Genomic DNA, 27,626 nt, shown 5'->3' with positions numbered 1-27,626 from the left:
ACTTTTTACACAGTTTCAGAGATGACAGATATAAATTATATGAGTAATAGTACAAGTTTGCAAAACTCTGGAATGAACAGCGCAATTTTAAGAACTTCTGAATTAAAGCTATACTGGTGTGTGTCAAAGGTACACTGATATGTGAATTTCACTATTTTTTCTTATCTCCCAGAGTCACCTGATCACTCGATACAGTGTGAATGGATCTTAAATAATTTAAGACATACTTAAGGGCTTTAGAATCTATCTATATGCTACTATCTCTCTCACACAATATGTACCTTAAGGCCCTGTACATAATTCACTAAATATTTCAGGATTTGATTTTTATTAGAACTTTGTTCTATTCAATGATGGCAAATCTTTATTCTTAGACATATTTGTTACCACACATAGTGTGGCTTAGTTTATATCTAAAAGTACTCATTTTTCAATTTCACTTTGTACAATTTAATCATTTAAAAAATGTTTATTTCCACTCTGTCTCACTGACAAAGGAATTGAACAGATATTCTGAAATTTCATCTTTCATCTAGAACTATAATCCAGATATTACTTCATCATTTAACCCTATTACTTAAATAGAAATACTTTATCCAAATAAACTATAGTAATATCTTAAGTGTTATCAATAAAAATAAACAGAGCTAATAAGTTTAGTAGCTGTCTTGCATTCTCAAGAGAATTAAAGGTATTTTTAAACAAAAATCTTGGTAGTTACATAGTCATGTTCAAAATCAAGTGGCTTTTATTCATAAACCCATAGCAAAATGTTTAGCAGTGTGCTGGTAAACTGGGTCTCCAGAAAGAAAGAAAAAGCCTTGATTTTAGCATTTGCCAATTTCTGTGGTATAAAACTGCCACCACTGACAACTGGAAAGTGTTTTTGTTATATTGTTTTGCCAAAGAAACATTTACATGTGTCTTTCTAAATCCTCCCTCCCACATACACATACACCATTCTATACAAATGTACATAATTCTATTCTTCCTCTTACTACCTAAAGGGGCCTGAGAGCAACAGTGTCTCCTGGGACATAATATAGACAAGACAGCCTCATATAAGAGCACACAGCTGAGAAAAGAGGTCACTATTTAAGATAACTCTGATCCTCTTCTTCAGGAAACTGAATTTGAAGCATTACCTTTTTGACTAAAGTGGAGAACCCAATAGCTTTAGTGTTTCCCCTAGAAGGATTAGGGTCATGGTGAATTCCATTGAGCAAAAATATGACTACAAAGCTCTTCAAAACATTATACATGGCATATAGCATCATCCCGGTGTGCCAAGGTTGAGGGTTCAGTCCCAGGTCAGGGCACATATAAGAATCAGACAGTGAATACATAAATAAGTGAAAAAACAAATTGATATTTCTCTCTCTCTCTCTCTTTCTCTCTCTCTCTCTCTCTCTCACACACACACACATACACACACACACACACACACATGCACCTCTCTTCTTAGAAAAAATTATCCATGGCAACCATCATTATCCCCATAAAACGGCAGCATCCAGGTTGAATGGCCCACAGACCAATAGTCCAAGATACAGACAGAATCCAGTCCTTTATGTTTTTCTACTTCTCCATCTGAGGCCACAAGGATTATGATGCTTTCCTTAGCATTAATTCAATCTGGGAAAATTTTAATCTTCGTGCAATATCCAGGGAATTCTCACCATGCTGACAAGAAGGAAAAAAATTATCGTTATCTCTCTCTAATAGAATCAAATGTCAATGCAAAGGGTCCAGCAAACAGTTTAGACTAATTGACTCTCAGGCTTGGAAGTGATTTTAAATATTGTGCATTCTAACAGCAATAGGATAACTTGATTCTTTCATGAGGATGATCGATTTTGTTGTTGACATCAGAGGCAATCAACTTAATTCAGCACAAGGCTGAAGTTAGCAGATCATGCTACTGGAGGGACCTCAGGCCCAGGCCATGGTCCACAAGTTCTTACCTTATTTCTTATCGTGGGGTCTGCATGGGCTTCAAGGAGCAGAGGGATAAGAGTCTGGTTTTTCATTTCACAGGCAAAATGTAACGCAGTGCAGCCATACTGAAACACAAAGGACCAACACTGCAGCGCACCTGCTGGACTCCACAAGCCGCAGTGTGAGGCTTCTTTAGCAAGTGCTCTTATATTTTATAATGTACATCTAAGCAAAACAGTCCGCAACCACCTTTGTGCAACTATATTTCTTGTTCTTAAAGTCTCTTCTGCCTCAATATGTATATTATACATATTAATGTTCTATAAGTTATTAATATCTTCCTTCCTTATCATCTGTTCCAAACTAAGAAAAATGCAACTTATAAAAAACTAATGCTGAATTATCCCAAGGTTTCTTTGTAGAATTCTGTATGTCTGGTCAATCAGCATCTTGGTCATGTCACCATATTTTTCCTTCGAGTCTCCACATGGGCTATTTTGCAGGTATCATCCTCTGTGGTTCTTGATAATAATAATAAAAAAAAATCCCACAATGTAAAGAAGGTGACTCAGATTTCTACAGCACACTTATGAGACCAGTGCGAATCAACATGTAAGTCTACTGTATTTGGTTTGTTATATTTTATATTATGTATGATAAAAATGGGTCTACTCTGTTGCTACTAATATAAAACGCTAACTACAGGTCAAAAGAAATTTATATCTAGGGCATTTGTGCTAAAAAAAAATTTCTTTCAAAGCCAAATAACCATGGTTTTGGTAAGTGAAGAAATAATATCATTGGCCCTGGCCAGTGGCTCAGTGGATAGAGCATCAGCCCAGCATATGGATGTCCTGGGTTTGATTCCAGTCAAGGCACACAGGAGAAGAGACCAGCTGCTTTTCTTCCCACCTCTCTCACCCTTCTTTCCCTCTTCCCTTCCTGCAGCTAGTGACTTGATTGGTTCCAGTATTGCCCCAGGCACTAAGGATGGTTCCTTGGAACACATCAGCCTCAGGCACTAAAAATAGTTCTGTACTCAAGCATCAGCCCCAGATGGGGTTGCTGGGTAAATCCTGGTTGGGGCACATGTGGGAGTCTGCCTCACTATCTCCCCTCCTCTCACCTAAAAAATTAATAATAATAATATCCTTGACTATCAAGAGTAACAGAATTAACTAAAAATTTCCCCCCAGAAACCCCACTAAGATCATGGGAAATAATGCTGTAATCTCATATTTTTATTAAGTGGTGGCATGACGAATGGAAGATCAGGCTCTGAATTTTTCAGTGTGAAATAAAGAGAGTCTAATAACTACAATACATTGCATAGAAAATGTATCTTAATCTATAAGTAGTTTTTTGAAAATGATGGTAAAAATATGACCTGCGTGCACATATATGGATGAGCATGTGAAGGAATGTAATTCTCTATCTAGAGATAGAAATAAACATAGTTAAGAAAAAATATCTTGGAGAAATTTTGTTCACAAGTAAAGTTTTAAACATTTAGAATTACCTTTAATTTTTAATGACATCTTAATACATTTCAAAGTTATCTAACTTTGATGATTCACAGTTGTAGTCTATCCAAATTAATCCAAAAATTATATTTAGAATAAAAGTAAAAACATGTATTTCATAAACTTCCTCGCTCTCTGTCTCTTTCTCTCTCACACACACACACATACAGAGAGAGAGAGAGAGAGAGAGAGAGAGAGAGAGAACTACCACCATTTAAACATATGATGCCCATATAACCCAATCTAAAATGATGTAAATACTTAATATAAACAGGGGTAGGGACATTTCTTTTCCACAGAATTTAGAATGATAATATACATACAACTGTATACAACATAAATGAGATGAATAGAATTAAATTAAACATGAATAGAATATTTGGGTTTTTTTGGAATCAAATTTTGACTGGCTTACTTTTTCAGTAAAGAACTGGGAGCGCAAAATTTTATTCAATCATATAAGCAAATAAAACTCCTTATGAATAAACTTTTGATCCATTTATGATCATGTAAGGGAGGAAGATGAGTTTAAGGACACAGTTGTAAAAGTGGAAAACAAAACCTCATATTTATAAACAGGGAGAAGTTTAATGAGGTGGCTCCTGTTATCATTGCTCTTACCATCATTTGGATTTTTCCTTGACTTTGTCCTGAGTTTTCTTTACCTTAAGATAGGAACACTCTTTGCTGGTTGGGATCTTGGCTGCAGTAGCAGCTGCTCATGTTCATTTACTATACGCCAGGCTATCAGGTAAGTGCTTTGAATCAGCCCTGTAAGTTACCAACATCCTCATTTTATAGATGAGGAAACTGAAAGTTGAATGAGTTTATAACTTGCCAAAACACACACAGGTAAAAAGTGGCAAGTCTGGGTTAATATGTAGGCATCTGACTCCAGCTTCTTAAGTACCAAGGATGAATTTTGTTATCAAAGCTTTCATCTTCTTTAACTTCTCACCAACAGTGGAGCAGTTTTTTTTTAAGTGTTCTATATACAATAAAGATTTTATTCCCATGAGTTTAGTGGCAGTATCTAAACAACCTCAAGATCACCTAACTGGCAATAGAAAAACAGAAAAAAAGAGAAAAGAACAGAGAGAAGAGAAAAAAAGAAATGCACAAGTATCTAGAAAAATGAAACAAGCAACTTTATAGATGACAAACATACTACCTGCAAATATCATTTTGAATATTATTTCAAAATGACTAAAAATACAAACTTACACGGTCTGCAGCATTAACATCCACACCAGCACTAAGTAGCATTCGGACGAGATTCTCATTCTGCTTCGTCTTTGACACCTATTACAAATGGCGAGTACAAGAGGTTTGTTTACAGACATGTTCTTCATCTCATGTCTGGACTACTCCAATCAACGGGCTTCGTTTTAATCCCAGTATCCCTATGTGCATACGTTCCTTTGAAAGTCTTTTGCCACCTCCACACGGCCTTCCAGTATCAGTTAGGTAAAGCCAGGGTTCTCACACTAGCATCAGAACCTAGGAACTTAGAAATGCAAATTCTGGCACCCCAGCCCAGACCTACCAAATCTCACTGAGAACGAAGTCCAGTGATCTGTCTCCCTTCCTCGTTCAAAACCTTCCAATGCTATAGCATTGCTCTGAGGGCAAAGTGAACTCTTCAGCCTGGCCTACCAGGGCCCGTATGTTTCGGCCTCCACTTACGGCTGTAGCCGGCCTTCTCTACACCTCCTGGCTCAACTCGCTCTGGCTACACTGGCCTTTAGTTTAGTCTTTCATTCCCACCAGACTTCTGTTATAGAATAGTTGCACTGAATATGCCTCCTCAAAACGATTAAGCAAGATTAATTTATTATTCTAAATAAACACCGAACAGATTATTTTACTATTAACTAATTAATTTGGCTACCTTTCTCCGTGCTCTACTTTAATCACAGCATCACATGTAATTTGGATATGTCATTTACAGAATACAAACCGAGAGCTTAGTTTGTTACGATTTCTTTACATCTCACTGGCCCAGCAAACCTTGAGTCGTGACACTTTGCTCTCAGAAGTATACTCACCATGAGGAAATACCCAATAAGCAGGACAGGCATTAAGAGGACAATGAGTAGATAATCAAAGAAGGTAAATTTTTTCTTCACAGCATAATGCAAGCAGGTTCTCTCTTTCTAAAAATTAAGAAAATTCTTTATGAATAAATTATTTCATTTCAAATTTTATATTTCCAGCTCGCCCTATCAAAAAAATAAGTTTGTGTTTTTTATTTTTTTGGTACCCATTTTTTGGGGGCAGTATGTCTGATGAATAAACCCAGGTTCCCATTGATAAGACTATTGAACAGAGTACAGTCTAGACTCTGGTGGAGAACCACACCAAGGTAATGGGAGAAAAAAATATATATATTTTATAAATCATTAAAAGATGGATTCTCATACTCATGTTAGTTTTGGAGAAAAATATATTGAAATATAAACAAAGGACTAAATTCAGTACGGAAATCTATAGTTATCCTTTAATCACCAATGGTATACAATTAAATTTGTGGTTTATTCATAAAAAAATCTTAACCACATGACAATTTTTCTATGTTTCTATGTTTCTATGTGCATACAGGCACTGCTAGAGAAGCAGAAATAATTCGATTTAATTCTTTTAGTACATGAACATTTACCAGGTGATAAACTTGAGTTTCTAAGGATTGTGAGGAATGTAAAGTCTCAGAGCCTCAAAATTGACCAAAGGAGACAGAAATATGCCCAGATAAGTATTATAGAATAGGCTATTGTGATTGGAATTCCAAACAAACTAATGAGAAGAGAAGGAGAGCAGAGAGAAAATGAGAGGTTAAATTCTTCTTGGGGGAGGAACTGTTCTTAAATAAGGCTTTGTTTTTCTAATATAAAGGCATATGTGTTCTCTGTAAAAATTTGGTAAACTAGGCAAGATAATAATAGAATGAATTTAAAACTACCCATTATTGCCTGACTAGGCAGTAGTACAGTGGACAGAGCATCAGCCTGGGACACTGAGGACCCAGATTTGAAACCCCAAGGTCACCAGCTTGAGCTTGGGATCATAGACATGACCCCATGGTCACTGGCTTGAGCCCAAAGGTCACTGGCTTAAAGCCCAAGGTTGCTGGCTTTTGCTCAAGGTCACTAGCTTGAGCAAGGGGTCACTTGCTTTTCTGTAGCTCCCTGGTCAAGGCACATATGAGAAAGCATTCAATGAATAACTAAGGTGCCGCAACAAAGAATTGATGCTGCTCATCTCTCTCCCTTCCTGTCTGTCTGTCCCTATCTGTCTCTTTCTTTGTTTCTTTCTCTCTCTGTCTCTCTGTCTCTCTGTCTCTCTGTCTCTCTCTCTCTCTCTCTCTCTCTCTCTCTCTCACACACACACACACACACACACACACACACACACACGAAAACAAAAGAAAATGCAAACCAAACACTTATTCTGATAAAATTCCTATCCATCTAAAGAATCCACTGAAGTCCTTTCCCCGATATTTAAAATACAAGAGGATCCCAGGAGGCTGGCTCAAGTTCTCTACAAAACAGAGATAAGGGTGCCCCATCAGCCCTGTCCCTGTTTTAGCAAACATCTCCCTCTCTCAGTTTTCTAAATGTAGGCCTCTTGAGAGAGGATATGGACTCATCGATATCTGTTTCAGCCACTTCCTCTCACAACTCCACACACATGGTTCTTCAGCTGGGCGATCACGTCATATTCCACTGAGCTGCCCATCTGTTAGATTCAACAAGGTATGACTTGCTTTGAAACCCAACCAAATAAAAAAGAATAGTAAGCACAAACAAGAAAGCCCAGTAATAATTTATTTTTCTGATAATATTGAATACATTACCACTCCAAGTGGGCTGATCTCTAAACTGACTTGGAAGGGACAAGTGGACCCTATGGGCTGTTTTTCCTCATTGAACATACATGAGGGGGTATAGGGCATTCAGAATTATTACAAATAATGACTTTTTGTGTTTACTCAGTGTGTTTTAAAGGTTGCCTTTATTATGATGCAACCAAAGGGGTTCTGAAAGGAGCTTCACAGCAATAGGCACATGTTCTGCTCTTCCTGCGCTGAAGATTCAACATCAGCTGGTATCGCATCTTTAATGCCTTTCTACGTGGCTTCAGGTCACCTCTGGTTCATGAACTTATTTGTCCCTGGCAAATTTTTTACTAGTATTCTTTTACTCTATAGGCAAACTGTAGGATCTTCTGCAGATGAAATAGCACCAGCAGTTCAATATTATTTTCCTCAGGAAATCTTTCCCTTTACTTCTGTAGTGGTGAGTAGCAGGAGCTGAGAGAGCATGGAGGTGAGGAAGGAAAAGCATGGAGTGGAGAAGGAAAAGAAAGGAAGCTCTAGCCAATCAAATGACTGAAACACTCTCTTCCTTTTCAGAAGTACAAGGACATAATTAACCACAATAAAAGCCTGCTGACTGAGCTGTTTTATTTTGCTTTTTAGTGCAATAAAATGTCCTCAAGATGTGTTAGTCTTCCCAAAGTAAGTAAGTGGAAAAAAAAAAAAAAAGGTTGGTATCAGGAGATACAAGTATGACAAATGACATTCACTGCTTCCACTGATGTTAAGAGGAAGTTATTACCATGGTCAATTACTTTCTCCATGCCTGCCTAATGGCTTCACCTGGTTTTTGAGGTTCACATCAGCATTTCTTCTTAGAAGGAAGGAAACAATTCTCAGGTGCCCTCTCCTGCAGGCACAGATCAGGGGCGTGTCTCCATTAAAGCCATCTTGAACGTTCACATAATTGGGGTCCTCCCTCACCCACCTCCACACTTGACCAAAGTCATTCTGATAGGCTGCCTGGCAGATGGGCTGAAGAGAGAAAAATGAAAGCAGGTTTTGAAATATAATTAAAGCACACACATAAAAATTATTACCCAGTGACTTGAAATTCAAGTGTTTCTAAATTGTAAGATATTGCTTTGTCGATAAGATGTTTGGTCTCCATTATGCCTAGTGTTAAGTCTAAAATAAATGTTGAGTCCCTAACGAGCCTCTTAAGATTTCCTAACTTTCTTGGCACACACAAATGTTTATCAAATGGACAAGTGGATGAATAGATGGATGCAATATTGCAGATTGGATTCAGTGAGGAAACTGTGTTGTGTTCATGGATAGATGATTCTTGTCAGAAAACAAAATTTTAGAAAAGATAACATAGTCATATTGCAGGAGTTTAGGATGGCACTTGGGGATAGGACGATTCATGGGCCCTAGGACTCAAGGAACTTAGCAAAGTGGGAAAAGACCTATTTTAGAAAATAATATACAAATAAATTATGTAATTAACTGCAATTAGATGCCTTTTATTTTAGAAAGCATTATAAAGAGCTTTGCAAAGCATGATGGGAGTTTAAGAGCAAGACCTAAGTGGACCTCCTCTTGCCCACTGACCCTCTCCTGCTTTCCCTTTGGACTGCTCTCCTTGGTTCAATAGCCCATGTTGAGTTATTCCCTCTGGGCCTCTGCTCTTACTGCTCCTTTTACATAAAACACTTTTTTCTCCTCCCTTCACCTGGCTAACTGCTGATTCATCCTTCATGTCATAACTTGATTTTCATTTTTCTTTCTTTCCTGACCACAGCACTTTGCAGCAGCTGGCATGCCTGTAACTACTTTCTTAATTATTTAGAACTGTATGTTCAGGCTGTAAACCCCATGTGGACAGATGTTACAACATTCAATCCATCACCGTATCCTCGGCACATAAAACAGCATGGGGCACATGGTAGGCCAACAGTCAAATCTTTTAGATTTATTTTAATTGTGTAAAAATAAAAGCACTTAAAATAATACCTAGCACGTCAATGGTGCTCAATTTATGGCAGTTTTTAGTATCGCTTATTAAGTCATTCTTTAATTTAACAAGGTCAAACTTGTGCAGTGTGCCAGCCACAGTTGCTGGGGGGGGGGGGGAGGATATATAAACTATACTATTAACCATGTGAAATTTACTTACTGGCTAGGGATATAGGACACACACACACAAGATTAAAAAGTAAGAAAACAATTTTAAAGGCATACGGACTTGGCTACGTAAGTATTGGCAGCAGCTGGGATAGACCAGTGAGAAAGTCAAGTGGGATATTTGCTAACCAACTCATGTTCTAATATAGCCAAATATCATAATAAGTGAGCTTTTAAAACTGAGATACTGTTAAACCCCAAGACCTACTCATGAAGAAACATCCTAAAGGAAAGTCAACTCAATAGCAGATAAAGGGCAAATTTCTGTACCCCAAAATGAAATGAGAAAGATATAAAGGTTCAGAGTTGCCGTAGAAATGCACAATTACACAAATCATCATATCTAATAATCTGAAGTCTTCCTTTTACCAAGCCTTGCCACCAGTCGGGCTCAGCAATGTCTTGGGGCTGACATAGAAATGACCAGGCTGTTGAAAGAACATGTATTTGTTGTCAGAAAACTGGGGTGTAGTCGTGGTTCTGCTACTAACTCCTGGATGACCATGACCACTTTTCTTCCCTTCAGCGTGTCTCAGTGTCCTCAGTCACCAAATGCAGCAGTGAAGCAGAGGTCCTTTGAGTTCTCATACTCTTTGACAGTCTCGCTTCTAGACTTCAGATCTCCTTCCAATCAACACAACTTTCACATCAACTGCTAGGGTCTAGGGTTAGATTAGTGCTATTTAAGCACATAATTGCCATTGTCTTGGCAGTAACGCCCAGACACTTCGGTTTAAATAACAAGTAAAACAAAATTAAATTCAACAAGATAGCATAAAGTTACCAGCTCTTAATTTGTCCAGTTAAATGTATTAAAAGCAATAGCATCATTTCATAAAAGAAAAGACATTTTAACAAAAATATAAGTCCAAAACAAAAATATTTTAACAAACTATATAAGGATATAATCACAGAGGGAAAGCAGTCCTTTATTTTTTTTTTAATTTATTGTGTTGACATGGTTTATAAATGTTCCACTCAATATAATGACCTCTACCACCAACACCGTGCCTACCATGCCCTATGCAAAGTCTCTTCCCATTCCATTTCACCCCCTTTGCCTCCCCCCACCTCCACCCCCCCTTTCCCTCCAGGACTTGCCACCTGTTGTCTGTATCTATATGTTATATATATGTAATTTGGCTAATCCCTTCACCTCCTCTGATCCAGTCCCCTCTTCCCTCTTTCCTGACAGCTGTCTGTCTGTTCCCTGTGACCCTGCCTCTGTTCCTGTTTTGTTCCTCAGTTTATTGTGTTCATTAGAGTCCACATATAAGTGAGATCATAGGATATTTGTCTTTCTCTGCCTGGCTTACTTCACTTAGCACAATAATCTCCAGGTCTATCCATTGCCAACGCAAAATGTAAGATTTCATTCTTTTTCAAAGCTACAAGTAGTCCTTTATATTAGACGTATTTAACCACATAGAAAAACTTTCTTGTTTTTGTTTGTTTGTTTTGGTTTGGTTCGGTTTTTTGAGAAAGAAAGGCAAGGAGAGAGAGAGAGGAACATCAAGCGGCTCCTATGTGTGCCCTGACCGAGGAATCACACTGGCAATCTCTGAGAGAGGCAACACTCCAACCAACTGAGCTATCTGCCCAGGGTTTTTTTTAATTGATTGATTTTAAGAAAGACAGAGAGAAGTAGAGAGAGAAAGGGGTGAAGGAACGGGAGATTTCATGTTTCGTTCCACTCAATTGTACATTCATTGGTTACTCCTTTGTGTGCCCTGACCAGGGATTGAACCTGCAACCTTATTGTTTTGGGATGACATTCTTAACTGACCAAACTAACTGGCCAGGGCCCCTCATCCTTTTTTAAATTTTATTTATTTATTTATTTATTATTTTACTTATTTATTTTAGCAGGAAAAGAAGTGAGAGAGGTAGAGAGACAGGAACATCAATCTGTTCCTCTATGTGCCCGGATTGGCAATCAAACCAGCAACCTCTGCGCTTCCAGACAATGCTCTAACCAACCAAGCCATCTGGCCAGGACTTTTTATTTTTATTATTATTAATTTTTTACTTTTACTATCAACAAGCAAAAAATTGCCACTGGTCACTAGTAATTATGGACTACCATTTGGAAATCGATTGTCTGTCGCGTAAAACTTGAAAATAGGTAGCTATAGAGTTCATTTTCCTTTTTAAATTACTTTGCAACATTTGAAAGACTAGAATATTTCATGTAGTCACTGGCTTTCCCATTTCTCTTTAAAAACTGAAAGACTTGACAACACTGGGCCCACATTCACATAGGGCACGAAATAAAGACCCCTCTGTTTGGGATCCTCAAAATCTTGACTGAGACGTAACTAACACAAGAAAAGGAAGAGGTGGATGGTTCTCTTGCAGAGTCATCGATGTCTCTGGGAGCTTTCCCAATCCCACTTGAGCTGTATTACTTAAAATATTAATCTAATCTTATCTTTCAACATTTCCTAGGCTTCTAGTACCATAGGCATAGAGTTTCTGTTTTTAAAAATAAAAATATATGCCTGGCTCAGTTAGACGACATACAAGTGATTTGTTGTATGAATTGTAAAAACTGCTGAGAAGGTTCTATTCTTAATCTCCAGAAGGGGGCAGCTCAGCATCATGAAACACTTAAAATAGAAAAGAGAAACCCAATAGAAATGTGATGGTTGGCAAATTAGTAATGAGAAAGAAGAGGGAGCTGTCTGTTTGACCTTTCTGTCCATCCTTACTGCCAGCGTACTAGTTCAGATCTTCATAATTCTCTCCAGGACTATTGCAAAACTAGCCATTAATTGGCCTCACTTTATTCCTAGTTTCACCCACTCCACTCCAACCCATCTCCAAAAACAGCAGCTTTTTATCACTTCCCTAATGGAAAAATCTTCAATGGTAACCAACCAGATTAGGATGCTGTCCCCAAGCTGACACACAATTCTTCAAATCTCACAAATCCTGTCTTTCCAACTTCATCTCCCACCACTCCCTATCCCTACCTGTGACCTAACGGAATAAACCTATGTGTAATTAACAGCTGTCTCCCCACCTGGATTGTAACCCCATGAGCGCAGGCCTTGTGTCTGTACTTGTACAGCACTGTACCCCCAGCAGCCAGCATATATACTTGACACAAAAGTGGGCATTCAATATATATTTGGTGAGTAAATAAGTAAATGAATACATTATAATGAGCTTTTATTAAGCACCTCATTAATTTCATTTAATCTTTATTACAACCCTATTAGACAGTAGTATTAATTTATATTGTACACGTGAAACTGAGTGAGGTTGTCTTCTTTATCAAAATCATACAGCTCATAGTTGACAATGCCAGGAAACTAATCAAAGGGAATGACAACCAAATGCATATATTCTGGCTGTAATTACTTCAGGTAATTTCAGAACAGACATTGGCACTGGCCAGTTGTCTCGGTGGATAGAGCATCAGTCCCGTGTGCAGATGTCCCAGGTTCGATCCCTAGTCAAGGTATATATGAGAAGAAAATGCTTCTCTTTCCCATCCTCTCTCCCCCTCTTGGAGCCTATGGCTCGACTGGTTCAAGGGTCAGCCCCAGATAGCTAGGTTGATACAAGTATCAGCTCCAGACAGAGGTTGCCGGATGGATCGGATGGATCCCACTCAGGTATGTGTAGGAGTCCGTTTCTCTATCTCTCCTCTTTTCACTTAAAAAAATAAAAGAAGAAGAAGATCAGCCTTCAAATGTCTTCTGACTACAGGATTTTGTGTTTGTGACTCTTTGGGTTGCATGTGCACCTAAAATTAAGCTGCATCCTGCAGCCCCAGGCGATTGATCAGTTTTCTTCTGCACTGCCCTGCTGATGTTCAAGATTTCCTCATTATAGATCTATATTCTTTCTCCAAACTGACCTAAGATAGAAATATCTGCTAAGGGGTAAAGAAGTGGTGGTCAGAGGGATTGCAGGAGAAACCAGAAAAATATATGACCCAGATGCAAGTGTTTCAAGAAGGGAGACAGAGTTAAGAGAATGAAGTATAAGTAAAGATTGCTGGATTTGATTATTAATAATCGTCAGTCATAGATCAATTTTAATAGAGTGATGGAGCAGAGGGAAGAATACATAGGCCGAGTACATGGTCTATGAAGAATTAGAAGATGTGACTGGAGATGAATTTTTGGTAATTTTGGCAGTGAAAGCTAAGAGGTAGCTCGAAAGCATGTGAAAGGGAGTAAGTAGCAGGGCCCAACCAATGTTCTGCACCTTTGTACACAAAGTGGTTTTGTCAAGTGGTTCTAAGTACAGGCTCTAGACACAAATTTCTGAGTTCCAGTCTCAATTCGACCACATAACAGTTATTTGGACAACTTATTTAAACTCTGTGAGCTCCGTTTCCTTCTCCATTTAATAACCACATCTTCTTTATCAGGTTACAGAAAGTATTAAAGGGGACTGTGTAGATGAAGCACTTCGCTCACATAATTCATAATTTTAGAATTATGAAAACAAAGAGCCAGTGAGGATGGGCAGGGGTGCTGATAAAAGAGTGGATATTGCTCAAAAACAGTGAAGAGGTGATAGGCTAGAGAACAAAGACAGAAGCACGTGCCTCACTAAACAGATGACAGCGCTGCCTCTAAGGCCAAGGCAGGGGAAGCAGGGTAGATTTAGAGTAGAGAGAACTTTACAATGGCTGTTATTTTTGCCAGCAAATCTGAGGTCTCATCTTCATGACTTACGCTAATATGTATTTACCACAAGTAAGTAGATGGACATAGATAACTCAGTAAATGGCAATTATGTTTACACAGATGGATGGGTTAATGACATAGGAGAGGAAGTTGAGACAAGAGTGGAAGGGCTCTGTACTATGGTGGGGAATAGTTGGGACAGTCATAATGAATGTGTCTACATGAGATGACTAAAAATATATAATTGCTTGAAGCATCAGGTTGTAGAAACACATTAGGAAGCTACATGGACCTGGAAAGCATTATGCCAAGTAAAATAAGTCAGTCAGAGAAAGACAAGTACCATATGATTTCACTCATATGTGGAATCTAATGAACAAAGTGAACTAACAAGCAAAATAGAGACAGACTCATAGATAGAAAGCAGGCTGATACCTATGGGAGGGGTTTGTGAGGGGTCGAGGGATTGAGCAAAAAAGGGAAGAAAGAGAAAAAACTCTTGGACATGGTGGTTGCTTGGGGAAGGGGAGACAGGGGAGGTGGAGGAGTTGTATAGGGGGCATAAAGGGTGATGGATGGAGACTTGACTTGGGCTGGTAAATGCACACAACAGTGTACAGATGATGTGTTGTAGAACTGTGCATCTGAAATCTAAATAATTTTTTAACCAATGCCACTGCAATATAAATTCAGTAAATAGGAAAAACCCTGGCCTTTGGTGGCGCAGTGTATAGAGTGTCAACATGGGACACCAAGGTCCCAGGTTTGAAATACCAAGGTCGCCAGCTTGAGCGCAGGCTCACCAGCTTGAATGCAGGTTCACTGTCTCAGCTGCAACCCCCTGGTCAAGGCATATATGAGAAGCAATCAATGAACAACTAAAGTGATGCAACTATGAGTTGATGCTTCTCATCTCCCTGCTTGTCTCTCTCTCTCTAAGAAAAAAAAGAAGGTACAGTGAGCTGAGCATACAATATAGGTCTATTACTTTCTTTAACAAGCCTATTATCAGGAAAAGATGAAAAAAAAAGCAAGCAGGAAGAGATGGATTGGAACAGAGTCAGTACATGTGATTTAGTGGGAATTGTGACCAGTTATAAAGTTGTGATTGGAAGTAAAGGTACCAAATTCTAAGTACCACGTTCAATCTAGAGATAGATCTTTGTCCAGAATGAGAAGTCAAGAATGGCTGTGTTGGGTGGTGGATTTGGAATAGAGACAGAGGTCAAGAAAGGAGAATGAAGCTTTGCGGGTATTGAGGTCACTGAGAATGATCCCAGGGAAAAGAAAGAAAGGGAAAATTGAACTACAGTATCAAGGAAACTGGAAGTGTGTCCTGGAGTATGATGGACAGATGTGAGAAGGTAGAAACAAGGGCATAAGCAAAGACTTCAAGTAAGAAATTGAGCCATGATCACAAAACAGCCATAATGAACAAAAAGTACGGAGACTGAGTATAGACGACGAAGAGATTTGAGTGATGACACCAAGGAAGGTATGCTAAACAGGTGAGGAGATTGGAGAGAAGGAGTAGCATGTGCCCTGAATTGATTTCTCTCTTTTTTTTAAGACTTTATTTATTCATTTTAGAGAGGAGAGAAGGAAGAGAGAGAGAGAGGAGAGGAGGAGCAGGAAGCATCAACTCCCACATGTGCCTTGAACAGGTAATCCCAGGGTTTTGAACTGGCGACCTCAGCATACCAGGTCGACGCTTTATCCACTGCGCCACCACAGGTCAGGCACTGATTTCTCTCTTATTGCTACTATTCCTCAGAACTCAATCACTACTGGGACCTTCCTTCATGTCACATAAAAGCTAAGTGGGTCAAAGACAAACTTTAAGAAAAAATCCTTGTGCTTTTTTGTCTGAAAGAAGAAATTTACTAAGAAATTTTAAAATCACAGTAATGAAGAAATGAATTATTAGAAAGAAAGGTTTGGAATTAATTATGCAAATCAAATAAAACCTACGAGGTGTTTATTATTGTTCCCTAAGATTTTTTAATATTTAGAAGAAAAATCTTATTTCCTTTCCAGAAAGGCACCTCATTAATGCACAAAGCTCTTCATTAGAGAGTCTTTGCTTTAAAAACAAACAAATCCTCCTCAGTAGCTGTTATGGAATGTTGTAATTTACTAAGTCCTCTGAGCCTCAGGCAGGATTCTACATGATCTCTCTTTAGAGAAAGAGTAAGAGAAGACCACCACACTTGAGGTAAAATATTACCAAAAAGTGGGTGGGCCTTGGCTGGATGGCTTGTCCCAAAGCACAGAGGTTGCCCACTGGATCCCCAGTTGGTGCACATGGAGGAGCAGATCTATGGCCTCTCTTTCTCTTTCCCCTACCTCTCTCGTAAAATCAATTAATAAAAAAAAAAATTTAAAGGCCCTGGCCGGTTGGCTCAGTGGTAGAGCATCGGCCTGGCGTGCAGGAGTCCCGGGTTCCATTCCTGGCCAGGGCACACAGGAGAAGCGTCCATCTGCTTCTCCACCCCTCCCCCTCTCCTTCCTCTCTGTCTCTCTCTTCCCCTCCCGCAGCCAAGGCTCCATTGGAGCAAAGTTGGCCCAGGCGCTGAGGATGGCTGCATGGCCTCTGCCTCAGGTGCTAGAGTGGCTCTGGTTGCAACAGAGCAATGCCCTAGATGGGCAGAGCATCACCCCCTGTTGGGTATGCTGGGTGGATCCCAGTCGGGCACAGGCAGGAGTCTGTCTGACTGCCTCCCGATTTCCAACTTCAGAAAAATACAAAAAAAAAAAAATTTAACTGGGTAGGGGTGGGGGAACTTTCCTTTAGAAGACATCTATAATGGCAAGCAGCTCAGCTATTTGCATATTATTAAAATAATGCCAAGTATTCTTCTAGCTGTGACTCTATTATACTTTGAGCAATACAAAATGTGATTATGTTGCCTACCAGGCAGTGGTGCAGTGGATAGAGCATTGGATTGGGACACGGAGGACCCAGGTTCAAAACCCTGAGATCACCAGCTTGAGTGTGGGCTCATCTGGTTTGAGCAAGGATCACCAGCTTGAGCCCAAGGTCGTTGGCTCGAGTACAGGGTTACTCGGTCTGCTGTAGCCCCCTGGTCAAAGTACATATGAGAAAGCCATCAATGAACAACTAAGGTGCCACAACAAAATATTGATGCTTCTCATCTCTCTCTCTTCCTGTCTATTTGTCCCTATCTGTCCCTCTCTCTCTCTCTCTCTGTCCCTGTCACACACACAAAAAATGTGATTATGTTAAATAATATATACAGAATATTTTAGTTAATTATCAACATGCTGGATATGTCATGTACTATCCCTGAGACACTGTTTAAAATTTAGAGTCCAGAGAGAGCCCAGAAATAAAACCACATGTATATGGTCAAATCATCTTTGATAAAGGAGCCAAAAACATACAATGGAGAAAAGAAAACCTCTTCAATAAATGGTGCTGGGAAAATTGGAAAGCCACATGCAAAAGAATGAAACTCGACTACAGTTTGTCTCCTTGCACAAAAATTAATTCTAAATGGATCAAAGACCTAAATATAAAATCTGAAACAATAAAATACATAGAAGAAAACATAGGTACTAAACTCATGGACCTTGGCCATAGAGAACATTTTATGAATTTGACTCCAAAGGCAAGGGAAGTAAATGCAAAGATAAATGAATGGGACTACATCAGACTAAGAAGCTTTTGCAGAGCAAAAAAAAAGCTGACAACAAAACAGACAGCAAACTAAATGGGAGATAATATTTTTGAACAACAGCTCAGATAAGGGCCTAATATACAAAATATATGAAGAACTCACAAAACTCAACAACAAAGAAGCAAACAATCCAATAAAAAAATGGGAAGAGGACATGAACAGACACTTCTCCCAGGAAGAAATACAAATGGCCAAGAGATATATGAAAAGATGCTCAGATTCATTAGTTATTAGAAAAATGCAAATCAAAACTACAATGAGATACCACCCCATACCTGTTAGATTAGCTATTATCAACAAGATAGGTAATAACAAGTGTTGGAGAGGCTGTGGAGAAAAAGGAACCCTCATTCACTGTTAGTGGGAATGTAAAGTAGTACAGCCATTATGGAAGAAAGTATGTTGGTTCCTCAAAAAATTAAGAATAGAACTACCATATAACCCAGCAATCCCTCTACTGGGTATATACCCCCAAAACTCAAAATCATTGGTATGTAAAGACACATGCAGCCCAATGTTCATAGAGGCATTGTTCATGTTGGCCAAGACATGGAAACAATCAAAAAGCCCTTCAATAGATGACTGGATAAAGAAGATGTGGTACATATATACTATGGAATACTACTCAGCCATAAGAAATGATGACATAGAATCATTTATGACAACGTGGATGGACCTTGATAACATTATAATGAGTGAAATAAGTAAATCAGAAAAAAACTAAGAACTATATGATTCCATACATAGGTGGGACACAAAATTGAGAGTCATGGACATAGATAAGAGTGCAGGGGTGCCTGACCAGGCGGTGGCGCAGTGGATAGAGTGTCGGACTGGGATGCGGAGGACTCAGGTTCAAGACCCCGAGGTCGCCAGCTTAAGCGCGGTCTCATCTGGTTTGAGCAAAAGCTCACAAGCTTGGACCCAAAGTCACTGGCTCGAGTAAGGGGTTTCTTCATCTGCTGAAGGCCCACGGTCAAGGCACAGATGAGAAAGCAATCAATGAACAACTAAGGTGTCACAATGCACAACGAAAAACTAATGATTGATGCTTCTCATCTCTCCATTCCTGTCTGCCTGTCTGTCCCTGTTTATCCCTCTCTCTGACTCTCTCTCTGTCTCTGTAAAAAAAAAAAAGACTAAGAGTGCAGTGGTTACCAGCGGGTGAGGAAGGGATGAGTGTGTGTGGGGGGGGGAATGGGCATAAAGAAAACAAAATGAAGGGTGAAGGAGGACAATTTGACTTTGGGTGATGGGTATACAACATAATCAAATGTCAAAATGATCTGGAGATGTTTTTTCTAAATCTATGTGCTATAGTTGACCAATGTCACCCTGTTAAAGTTGTTGTCTAAATAAAACTATTAAAAAAAAATAGAGTCTGGAAAAGTGGGACAGAGGTGGGGCTCTAGCACTAAGTTCTTTACTCTTTAGTGGAAAAACTACAGTATACCAAAAGTTGTTCCTAATATTTTAAGTTTTCAGAGTTTCAATTGCTCTTTTCCTAGTAGGAGTGTGAGAGTTGCTATGTTTCATTACGGCTTTGTTGTCATGATGGGGGCTCGTTTCTTTCACCTCTGTAGGAGTTCTCCACCCTCATGGTGCCTCAGTATCGTCCAGGGAACTGTGAAATAGCATGAATGCTCCCGCCCTCCTTCCATGGATTCTGATTCTATTGGTACATAATGGGACGTGAGTCTGTACTTTTTTTTTTTAATTCAATTCTCTTTCTTTAAAAAAAAAATTTTTTTTATTTATTCATTTTAGAGAGGAGGGAGGGAGGGAGGGAGGGAGGGAGGGAGGGAGGGAGGGAGAGAGAAAGTTAAGATGAGCAGGAAGCATCAACTCCCATATATGCCTTGACCAGACAAGTGCAGGGTTTTGAACCAGCAACCTCAGTGTTCCCAGGTAGACGCTTTATCCACTGTGCCACCAGAGGTCAGGCTGTACTTGTATTTTGAAAGAGTCTTCCGGCCATACCACCCTGAACGTGCCGATCTCGTCTGAAAGGGTCTTAATGTGCAGCCAGGGCTGAGAACCACTGAGCTAAAATATAAACCTGGTTTTCTCATCACATAACACTTTCCGAACCTCAACCCCTTCCCTAACCTCACTTCCCCAGCCAGTTCACAGCTGGATCAATGTGTCAACCAATGAGAGATTTTTAACCACGTTCTAGGTGCTCATGAAATCTGACTTCAGGAAGGCTGCAGTCTATTAGGGACACTAGACTTAACCTACTGGTTAAAGGCCAATTAGCAGCTTGTGGTGCTGCATAGATCTTGCTGCAGGTAGGAGACATCAGAGTTTCTTAGACATGAACCATGAGCTGGGCCCTGAAGAATGCCCAGTGCAATCTACGAGGTGGGAAGGTGAGAAGGGGGTGGCTAAACAGTAGAAGTGAGGAGGGTGGTCTGAAGAGGAGTGAGAACATGCTGAAAATCAGCAGTTACTCAAAGAAAAATAAGACTTTGAAAAACAAAACTGTGAAAACCAGGTACCTCTCATTTCCTAGAGAGGTACCTTATTCTCTAGGAAATGAAGAACATTAAGTCCAATTTCAGTAATTCCAAATGCAATTTAAAAAAGTAAAACAGGGGCCTGACCTGTGGTGGCACAGTGGATAAAGCATCGACCTGGAAATGCTGAGGTAGCCGGTTCGAAGCCCCGGGCTTGCCTGGTCAAGGCACATATGGGAGTTGATGCTTCCAGCTCCTCCCCCGCCCCTTCTCTCTCTCTGTCTCTCCCTCTCCTTTCTAAAATGAATAAATAAAAAAGAAAAATTTTTTTAAAAAAGTAAAACAGGGTGATATGATAGAGAGTTCCTGGGCTGGGAGACAGTCCTTATAATTGAATGATAGAGGAAGACCTCTTTGAGGAGGTGACATGTGGGCTGATACATGATTTGGCTTATGTTAAAGTCAGGCATATAGCTCTCAAGCAAGTGCAAAGACCGAGACAAAAATATGAAACCTTCCAGAATAGCTGGAATGCTATGAGCAAAGAGAAGAGTAATAGATGACACTCGAGAGAAAAGTTAGTATATCAATGGGCTCTATTATATCTGTGTCTGTGTTTTCTCTTCTTTCTCCAACAATGTGTACTTGAGAGATAATGTTACCTTCACTGCCAGGAAACTGAAGAAGCCCCACTGCACACTTCAGACCTGAGAAGCTCTGAGGTCATGGGGAGGAAGACTAGGAAAGGTCAAGAAAGCCTTTGCCTCTGATGGTGAGGAGAAAGGATGAAGGAAGAGTGGGTTCCAGATGATAGAATCTAGCAGGTCAAAAGTCCTGATACCGCTTGACCAGGTGGTGGCACAGTGGATAGAGTGTTGGACTGGGACGCAGAGGACCCAGGTTCAAAACCCCGAGGTCGCCAGCTTGAGCACAGGTTCATCTGGTTTGAGCAAGGCTCACCAGCTTGAGCCCAATGTCGCTGGCTTGAGCAAGGGGTCACTCACTCTGCTGGATCCCCTGGTCAAGGCACATATGAAAAAGCAATCAATGAACAACTAAGGTGCCGCAACAAAGAGTTGATGCTTCTCATCTCTCTCCCTTCCTGTCTATCTGTCCCTAACTGTCCCTCTCTCTGTCTCTCTCTGTCTCCATCACAAAAAAAAAGTCCTGATACCTTTCTACTACCTCAAACCACCAAAGAGGTAAGTGCAGAGCCAGAGGAAGCACAGTGTGCTCATAAATGTGCAACGTCCAGTTCTCTAAAAGGAGGCGGAGGAGAAGAAAGAAAACCTTCTTTGTGGTGTTTGTCAATTACAGTGGTGTAACTACTCCCACCTGGTTGATTTCAAGTTACCAAGAAGAGGTCACTGATCTTGGAGTTGGGCAAAATCAGCTCTCTAAACAAACCAGTTCAAGTTGGCTCCAGCTGACTCCAGCCAGCACACCACCCACAGGACCTGACATATAGTCCTAAGACTTCTCCGTACTGTCTGCTTTAAACTACAAGAGGGGTGAGCTGCAGAAGGGCCCAGGACTTGAACTCTTAGTAACCAGTGTCTCCAAACACTCAACAGACCAAAAAAGGTATTTATGCACTAAGTCTGTTTTGGAGAGAAATTACAAATGACAGTTTGAAAAAATGTAATAGTTATAATAGCTACTGTATATGAATTTTTATTACATGCTATCTACATAGCTAAGCACTTCATCAACATCTCGTATAATCCTTATAGCAATCCTGATGAGGGGATAGTTATTATTCCATGAGTAACCTAAGGCTTAAAGCTGTTATTAACTAGTAAGAAGCAGAAGTATCAATAGAATTCATATTCCGGTCTATCTGACTTGAGAACAAGCAGTTTAACCTATCATGTCTCTCCCATCTTCATGCTACACTATGTACTAAGTTATCATAAACCCTACCCACAAATGTTCCAGAAGTTTCTATAGCTCTTGATGATTTTCTTCAATTATAAAGACCTTAAGCTCCCAACATTTACCAGATACTGTGTGAGACTCAAGGGATACAGAGGTGAATAAATCCCAGTAGGCACTCACATGGGTGCTGATCACATTTGGCATCACACTGCAGTCAAAATGTATCTCCCATCCATCCACCAGGCTAATACAACCACCATTATCACACCCGGTACAACAGTTTCCTTCTAGGCTCCTGGTTTCCCCGTTTGCAGCTCTCCAATTTATTCTTCCACAACTATCAGAGTGACCTTTTAAACATTAATTGGGTCATATTACTCCTCTTCCTAAAATCCTCCCATTGCTTTCCATTGTGTTTAGAATGAAGTCAAGATTTCTCACCTTGGCCTACAAGACCTGCAGGATCGGCCCCTGACAACCTCCTCCACTTCTGCTCCTGTCACTTTCGCTGCCTCCTGGGCACCAGGACTTTCTATCATCAAACTGAGGCTACCCAAGGGTGGGGAGGACCATGTTAAACTGACGTGAATACAGAGGTGAATATTACATGCTATCTACATAGAATTATCAGAGAATGGTGACAACAAAAAGCAAACCAATATTTAGTCAGTTTTACTCGTCTGTAAATTCTGTATGAACACGCTCCCTCTCATTGCCTGCTAGATGAACTGCTTTTATCACCACACCTTTCATATATATACCGCTCAATTATTCCAGTATACCACTCGGTTATTCCAATAGGCCCAACTTGGGGGGGGGGGTGCTTATAAACAGCAAGTGTTAATTCTCACAGTTCTGGAGTCTGGGAAGTCTAAAATCATGGCCCCAAAGTGTCTGTGTTTGGTGAGGGCTTTCCGGTTCATACATGGCTGTCTTTCTGCTGTTTTCTCACATGGCTGAGGAGGTGAGAAGCCACTCTGACGCCTCTTTTATGAGGGCACTAATTTTACTCATGAGCGCTCTTACTTACCCTATGACCCAATCACCTCCCAGAGTCCCCACCTCCTAATACCATCACCTAAGGGTTAGAATTCAACAAATGAATTGTGGGGGGATACAAACATTCAGACCACAGAAAATTGTTTGAATAGGTGTTACATCCACAGGCTTTCAAGTCCAAAACACTTACAAGATATGCAGAAAAAAGGCTCACTATGACTCCTATCTTATCTTTTTCATAATAAGACTGCCTTGCTTATTCTTATAGATTTTTTTTTCATGTAATAAGGGCAAAAGAAATGAATAGACACTTCTCCAAAGAGGACATACAGATGGCCAATAGGCATATGAAAAAATGCTCAGCATCACTAATCATTAGAGAAATGCAAATTAAAACCACAATAAGATATCACCTCACACCAGTCAGAATGGCACTGATCAACAAAACAACACAGATTAAGTGCTAGCGAGGATATGGAGAAAAGGGAACCCTCCTGCACTGCTGGTGGAAATGCAGACTGGTGCAGCCACTGTGGAAAACAGTATGGAGATTCCTCAAAAAATTAAAAACCAAACTGCCTTTTAACCCAGCTATCCCACTTTTAGGAATATACCCTAAGAACACCATAGTACTGTTCCAAAAGGAGAAATGCACCCGCATGTTTGTGGCAGCATTATTCACAATAACGAAGATCTGGAAACAGCCCAAGTGTCCGTCAGAGGACGAGTGGATTAAAAAGCTTTGGTACATATATACTATGGAATACTACTGAGCCATAAGAAATGATGACATCGGATCATTTACAATAACATGGATGGACCTTGATAACATTATACTGAGTGAAATAAGTAAAGGATATTAGGAACAAATATGAATTTATAGTTTCATCTACTCTATTCTCATTTATTTCAAATGATAGCATACTCTCAGCATTTTTTTATGCTGTTTTTTTAATCTAGCAAAATGTTCCTTTAATCTAGCTCCATAGTTCCTTTACCATCTGCCCAATTCCAATGTGAACCTGCATAGCCCCGGCCACCAGCAATACAGGAATACATTCCTTTGTATTGTTCTTCTGTTAAGATGCTGTATGAGTCAAAGTTCTAACCACCTGTTGAGTTGCTAATCTCATTTGTATGTGTGATGCAGGTGTTAATAAACTTCTGTTTATATAACTCAGTCTTAGTCTTTCTGTTGTCAGTCTATTCTACAGGGACCCAGACAATGCACCTAAGATGAGTAAAAGCAAAAAAGCACTTATTTTCCTCCTCCACAGCTTTAAAGAAAAATGATAAACCTGTGTCCTCAATCTAGTGGAGCTTCCCATACCTCAAGTGGAAAATTGAACTTTACTAAGAGTTTAAAGAAAAACAGTATAGAACTATGGCAGTACAGAACCAGGAAATGGGCGGGACTGTATGTTTCTTGCCCTGTTCTTATTTATTGATAGTGGTTCACATTCTTCACACCTACGAAATGCAGAGTGACTGGTACAGGACAGAGGAGAGACTGGTGCATGACAAATGAGGAAATTGTGTTAAAGTACTTGAGAGATTACTACAGAGCTTCCCGACCCCTTTATAATTACAGATGGGAAAGTGTCACAAACAGTCAACTCCAGACCTCTGCATCAGAATACCAGAGGGTGAGGCTAAGCTCTTTCCTTTTTCTTTTTCCATTCACATGTAACTCCCAAATGCGACTGGAAGAAGCAACCTTAGCTTTTATCCGACCTAAAACAACCCATTTCTCTCTAGCATTTTTCATCCATCAATGAAGTCAAATTGTCCTAATTCTAAACGTTTAACAGCACGGTATTAGTTCAAGTGTCAAGAAATTGGTATCTAGGGCTATTAAGGATTTTCTAAATCTTTGGCAGAATTGGTGTAGCTCTAAAGTCCACTGCTTTTTGATGCCATGAAATCTGTCAACTTAAAATGAGAAAACCCATGAGCCACACTGGAAAATCTTTGTGTGTTCACTGAGAGCACCCCTCATCCTAATAAAATATCTCCTGGGTCCAAGGCTATGGGAGGGCAGCATATAGAAGAATAAACATACCCTAACAGCCATTCCATAAGCAGCATCCCCTCCACAGCTGTCTTGCTGGAAGATTAAACACTTACTCTTTTTTTTTTTTTTTTTTTTAGAGATAGAGAAGAAAGGAGGTACAGAGACAGAGATAAACATTGATCTGTTTTTGTATGTGCTTTGACCAGGGATCAAACTAAACACCCTTACATCTGCTACTCAAACTAGTTTTGCAAGTACCTTTACATACCCTCATTTATGGCTACTTTTACCTAAAAAGGAAGAAAGAAGGAGAAGGAAAAGGAGGAGAAGAGAGTTGATATCAAGGGGAATCCTGAAAATTAAAAAAAAAAAAAATTTCCAGAAAGGTAACCAACAATTTACTTTTTGGAAATGACTGAGTTTTCAAGTGTTTTATATTGCTGGTGAAAGAGTAAGTAGACAGTGAGCAGAATTAAATGGGAGATCCTAGAATCTACTTCCACTTGTGATACTGCGATGCATAGCAACATTTATTTCAATATCACTTCAGACTATTTTTGATTCAATACTAATTGTGAGTTTTGAATAATTACCTATGATCTTCTAGGTAAATTAGGGTTCTCTCTCTCTCTCATGTATGTGTGTGTGTGTGTGTGTGTGTGTGTGTGTGTGTGTGTTGCATTTGTTTTTAAACCCATAATAAATTCCAACTTGCTCTGTCCTCAATATAGCTAAAAAATTAAAGCATATCATCCACTGCTGGGCATATTCTCACTGATGCTTATGAGTAATTCAATGTCTTGCTTTGCCTCGACTCAGCCACTTGCCAAATCAACACACAATCAACAACTGCATTGCTTATGCAGTGACTTTATTAATGTAATTATTCCTGGGGCCCAGACTACAGCCCAGCTGTCCACTGGCTATGCCCAGTGTGGTGTGTGGACCAACAGCATAAGCAACAGGGAGCTGATATGCATAATCTTAGGCCCCACCCAGACCTACAGAATAAAAATCTGCATTTAAACAAGATCTTGGGGTGATCAGTGTGCACATTAAAATTTGAAAAGCACTAGCCTAGAGCAGTGCTTCTCTTCCACTGGGTGGTAAGCTGATCACTTCCATCGGAATCACCTGGATGCTCTCCTAAAAGCAAGTTACTGGATAGTACCACGGACTGAGTGAGACAGACTCTCCGGGTGGGGGCACTTGAAACGGCATTTTAAACTGTTTTCTCTTATTGACTCTTAAGCAATCTAAAGCTTGAGAGTTACTATCCTATAATAGCATTTTAGAATATTATCAGTGTTGTCATTTTCATATACATGAGCTTTCACCAAACCAAAGTCACTAGGCAAAACACACCTAGAATTATAAACTAACCAAAGAACACATTGACTATAGAAAGACAAACACACATGCACAAACTGGCATTAGAAGTAACACACAAGTGAGGAGAAACTGCCTATAGTACTAGAAGAACCACCCAATGCGTTCTGTTGAGCATGTGTAATGAAATGCAGACTAACCGGTTAACGTGTTAGAGGAAACAAATAGTGAGTAATAATGCCATCACATCTCTTGTACTTGTTTAAACTTTACTCATTTGTACTCCTTTGAAAGGTAGTTAAAATTCAATTTGAGTCTAATAGTTTACTTTCAATATAGCAGAAAGTATTTTTTTGTATCCACCAAATGTGAAAAGAAAAACTCAAAAATGTATTTCAAAATACATAGTTTTTCATCTACAAAGTATTTATTTATAATTGCTAGAAATGAATTTTCTTTCAAATACTAAGCTGAAAGGTGGTCCTCTCTATATGCGTTTTTATAAAAGAACCAGTCTATCTTTAGTTTGTTTGGAAAATACAGTTAGGTAACAATTTTCACTTTTCCTCTGGATGTTTGACATCAGAAAAGCACGACTCAAGTTCATTTTGCAAGATCCAAATTACCCCTACATACATGCGGACATCGTAAAATGTATGCGGTATTCCTCTGTACTTACATGTAGCTAACATTTTATAATTGCAAACCAATTTGTCTTAAAACGTGAAAAAAAAACATCAGAAGGATGAACACACAAGACTTTATTTTGACTTGATGCTCACACAGAAAGTTAAACAGAAGAAAAGGAGACATTCATTAGGAGAGGAAATTCCATCTGAAGACCATGAGCAGTTTTTAACACCTTTAGGCTCTTATTTTCAGAAAAGGTACATACCTCAGAGTATAGAATTCCCATGCTGGTCCCTCACGGGCTTATTTCACCGCCACAGCTTTTTGAATCTTCCGGAGGTATTTCTGATTAACATCAAAATGCTTCCCGGCAGAGAGAAAGGTTCCAGAAGCCTGGGTCAGTGGCAAACCCTTTCTTTCCACAACTGTGAGTGTTTTGCCTGCAACACAGGCGCAACAGCACCACCTTCTAGAGGGCCCAACCCAATGAAAGGAGGGC

At 39.6% G+C, this 27,626-nt stretch overlaps 1 protein-coding gene across 1 annotated transcript; it reads right to left on the bottom strand.

Annotated features, from left to right (window-relative positions):
* On the bottom strand, positions 1 to 27,626 carry ANKRD22 (ankyrin repeat domain 22). Its single transcript, XM_066349986.1, has 6 exons — positions 27,393 to 27,626; positions 8,122 to 8,313; positions 5,510 to 5,617; positions 4,686 to 4,763; positions 1,965 to 2,063; positions 1 to 1,683 (listed from the first exon to the last, which is right to left on the bottom strand). The coding sequence occupies exons 1-6, from the start codon at positions 27,411 to 27,413 to the stop codon at positions 1,606 to 1,608; spliced, it is 576 nt and encodes a 191-aa protein (XP_066206083.1). The 5' UTR covers positions 27,414 to 27,626; the 3' UTR covers positions 1 to 1,605.

This window comes from Saccopteryx leptura, chromosome 9, assembly GCF_036850995.1.
Source record: "Saccopteryx leptura isolate mSacLep1 chromosome 9, mSacLep1_pri_phased_curated, whole genome shotgun sequence".
In the NCBI taxonomy this organism is placed as follows: Eukaryota; Metazoa; Chordata; class Mammalia; order Chiroptera; family Emballonuridae; genus Saccopteryx; species Saccopteryx leptura.
Note: the sequence above shows the minus strand (reverse complement) of the source record. Positions and strands in the feature narration are given on the sequence as shown.

Coding starts and splice junctions, on each gene's coding strand:
- ANKRD22 (XM_066349986.1), bottom strand. CDS start 27,413: ATGGGAATTCTATACTCTGAG. Junction 4,764..5,509: donor TTATTGGGTATTTCCTCATG/GTGAGTATACTT, acceptor CATTTGTAATAG/GTGTCAAAGACGAAGCAGAA. Junction 2,064..4,685: donor ATGTTAATGCTGCAGACCGT/GTAAGTTTGTAT, acceptor TTTGTGTTTCAG/TATGGCTGCACTGCGTTACA.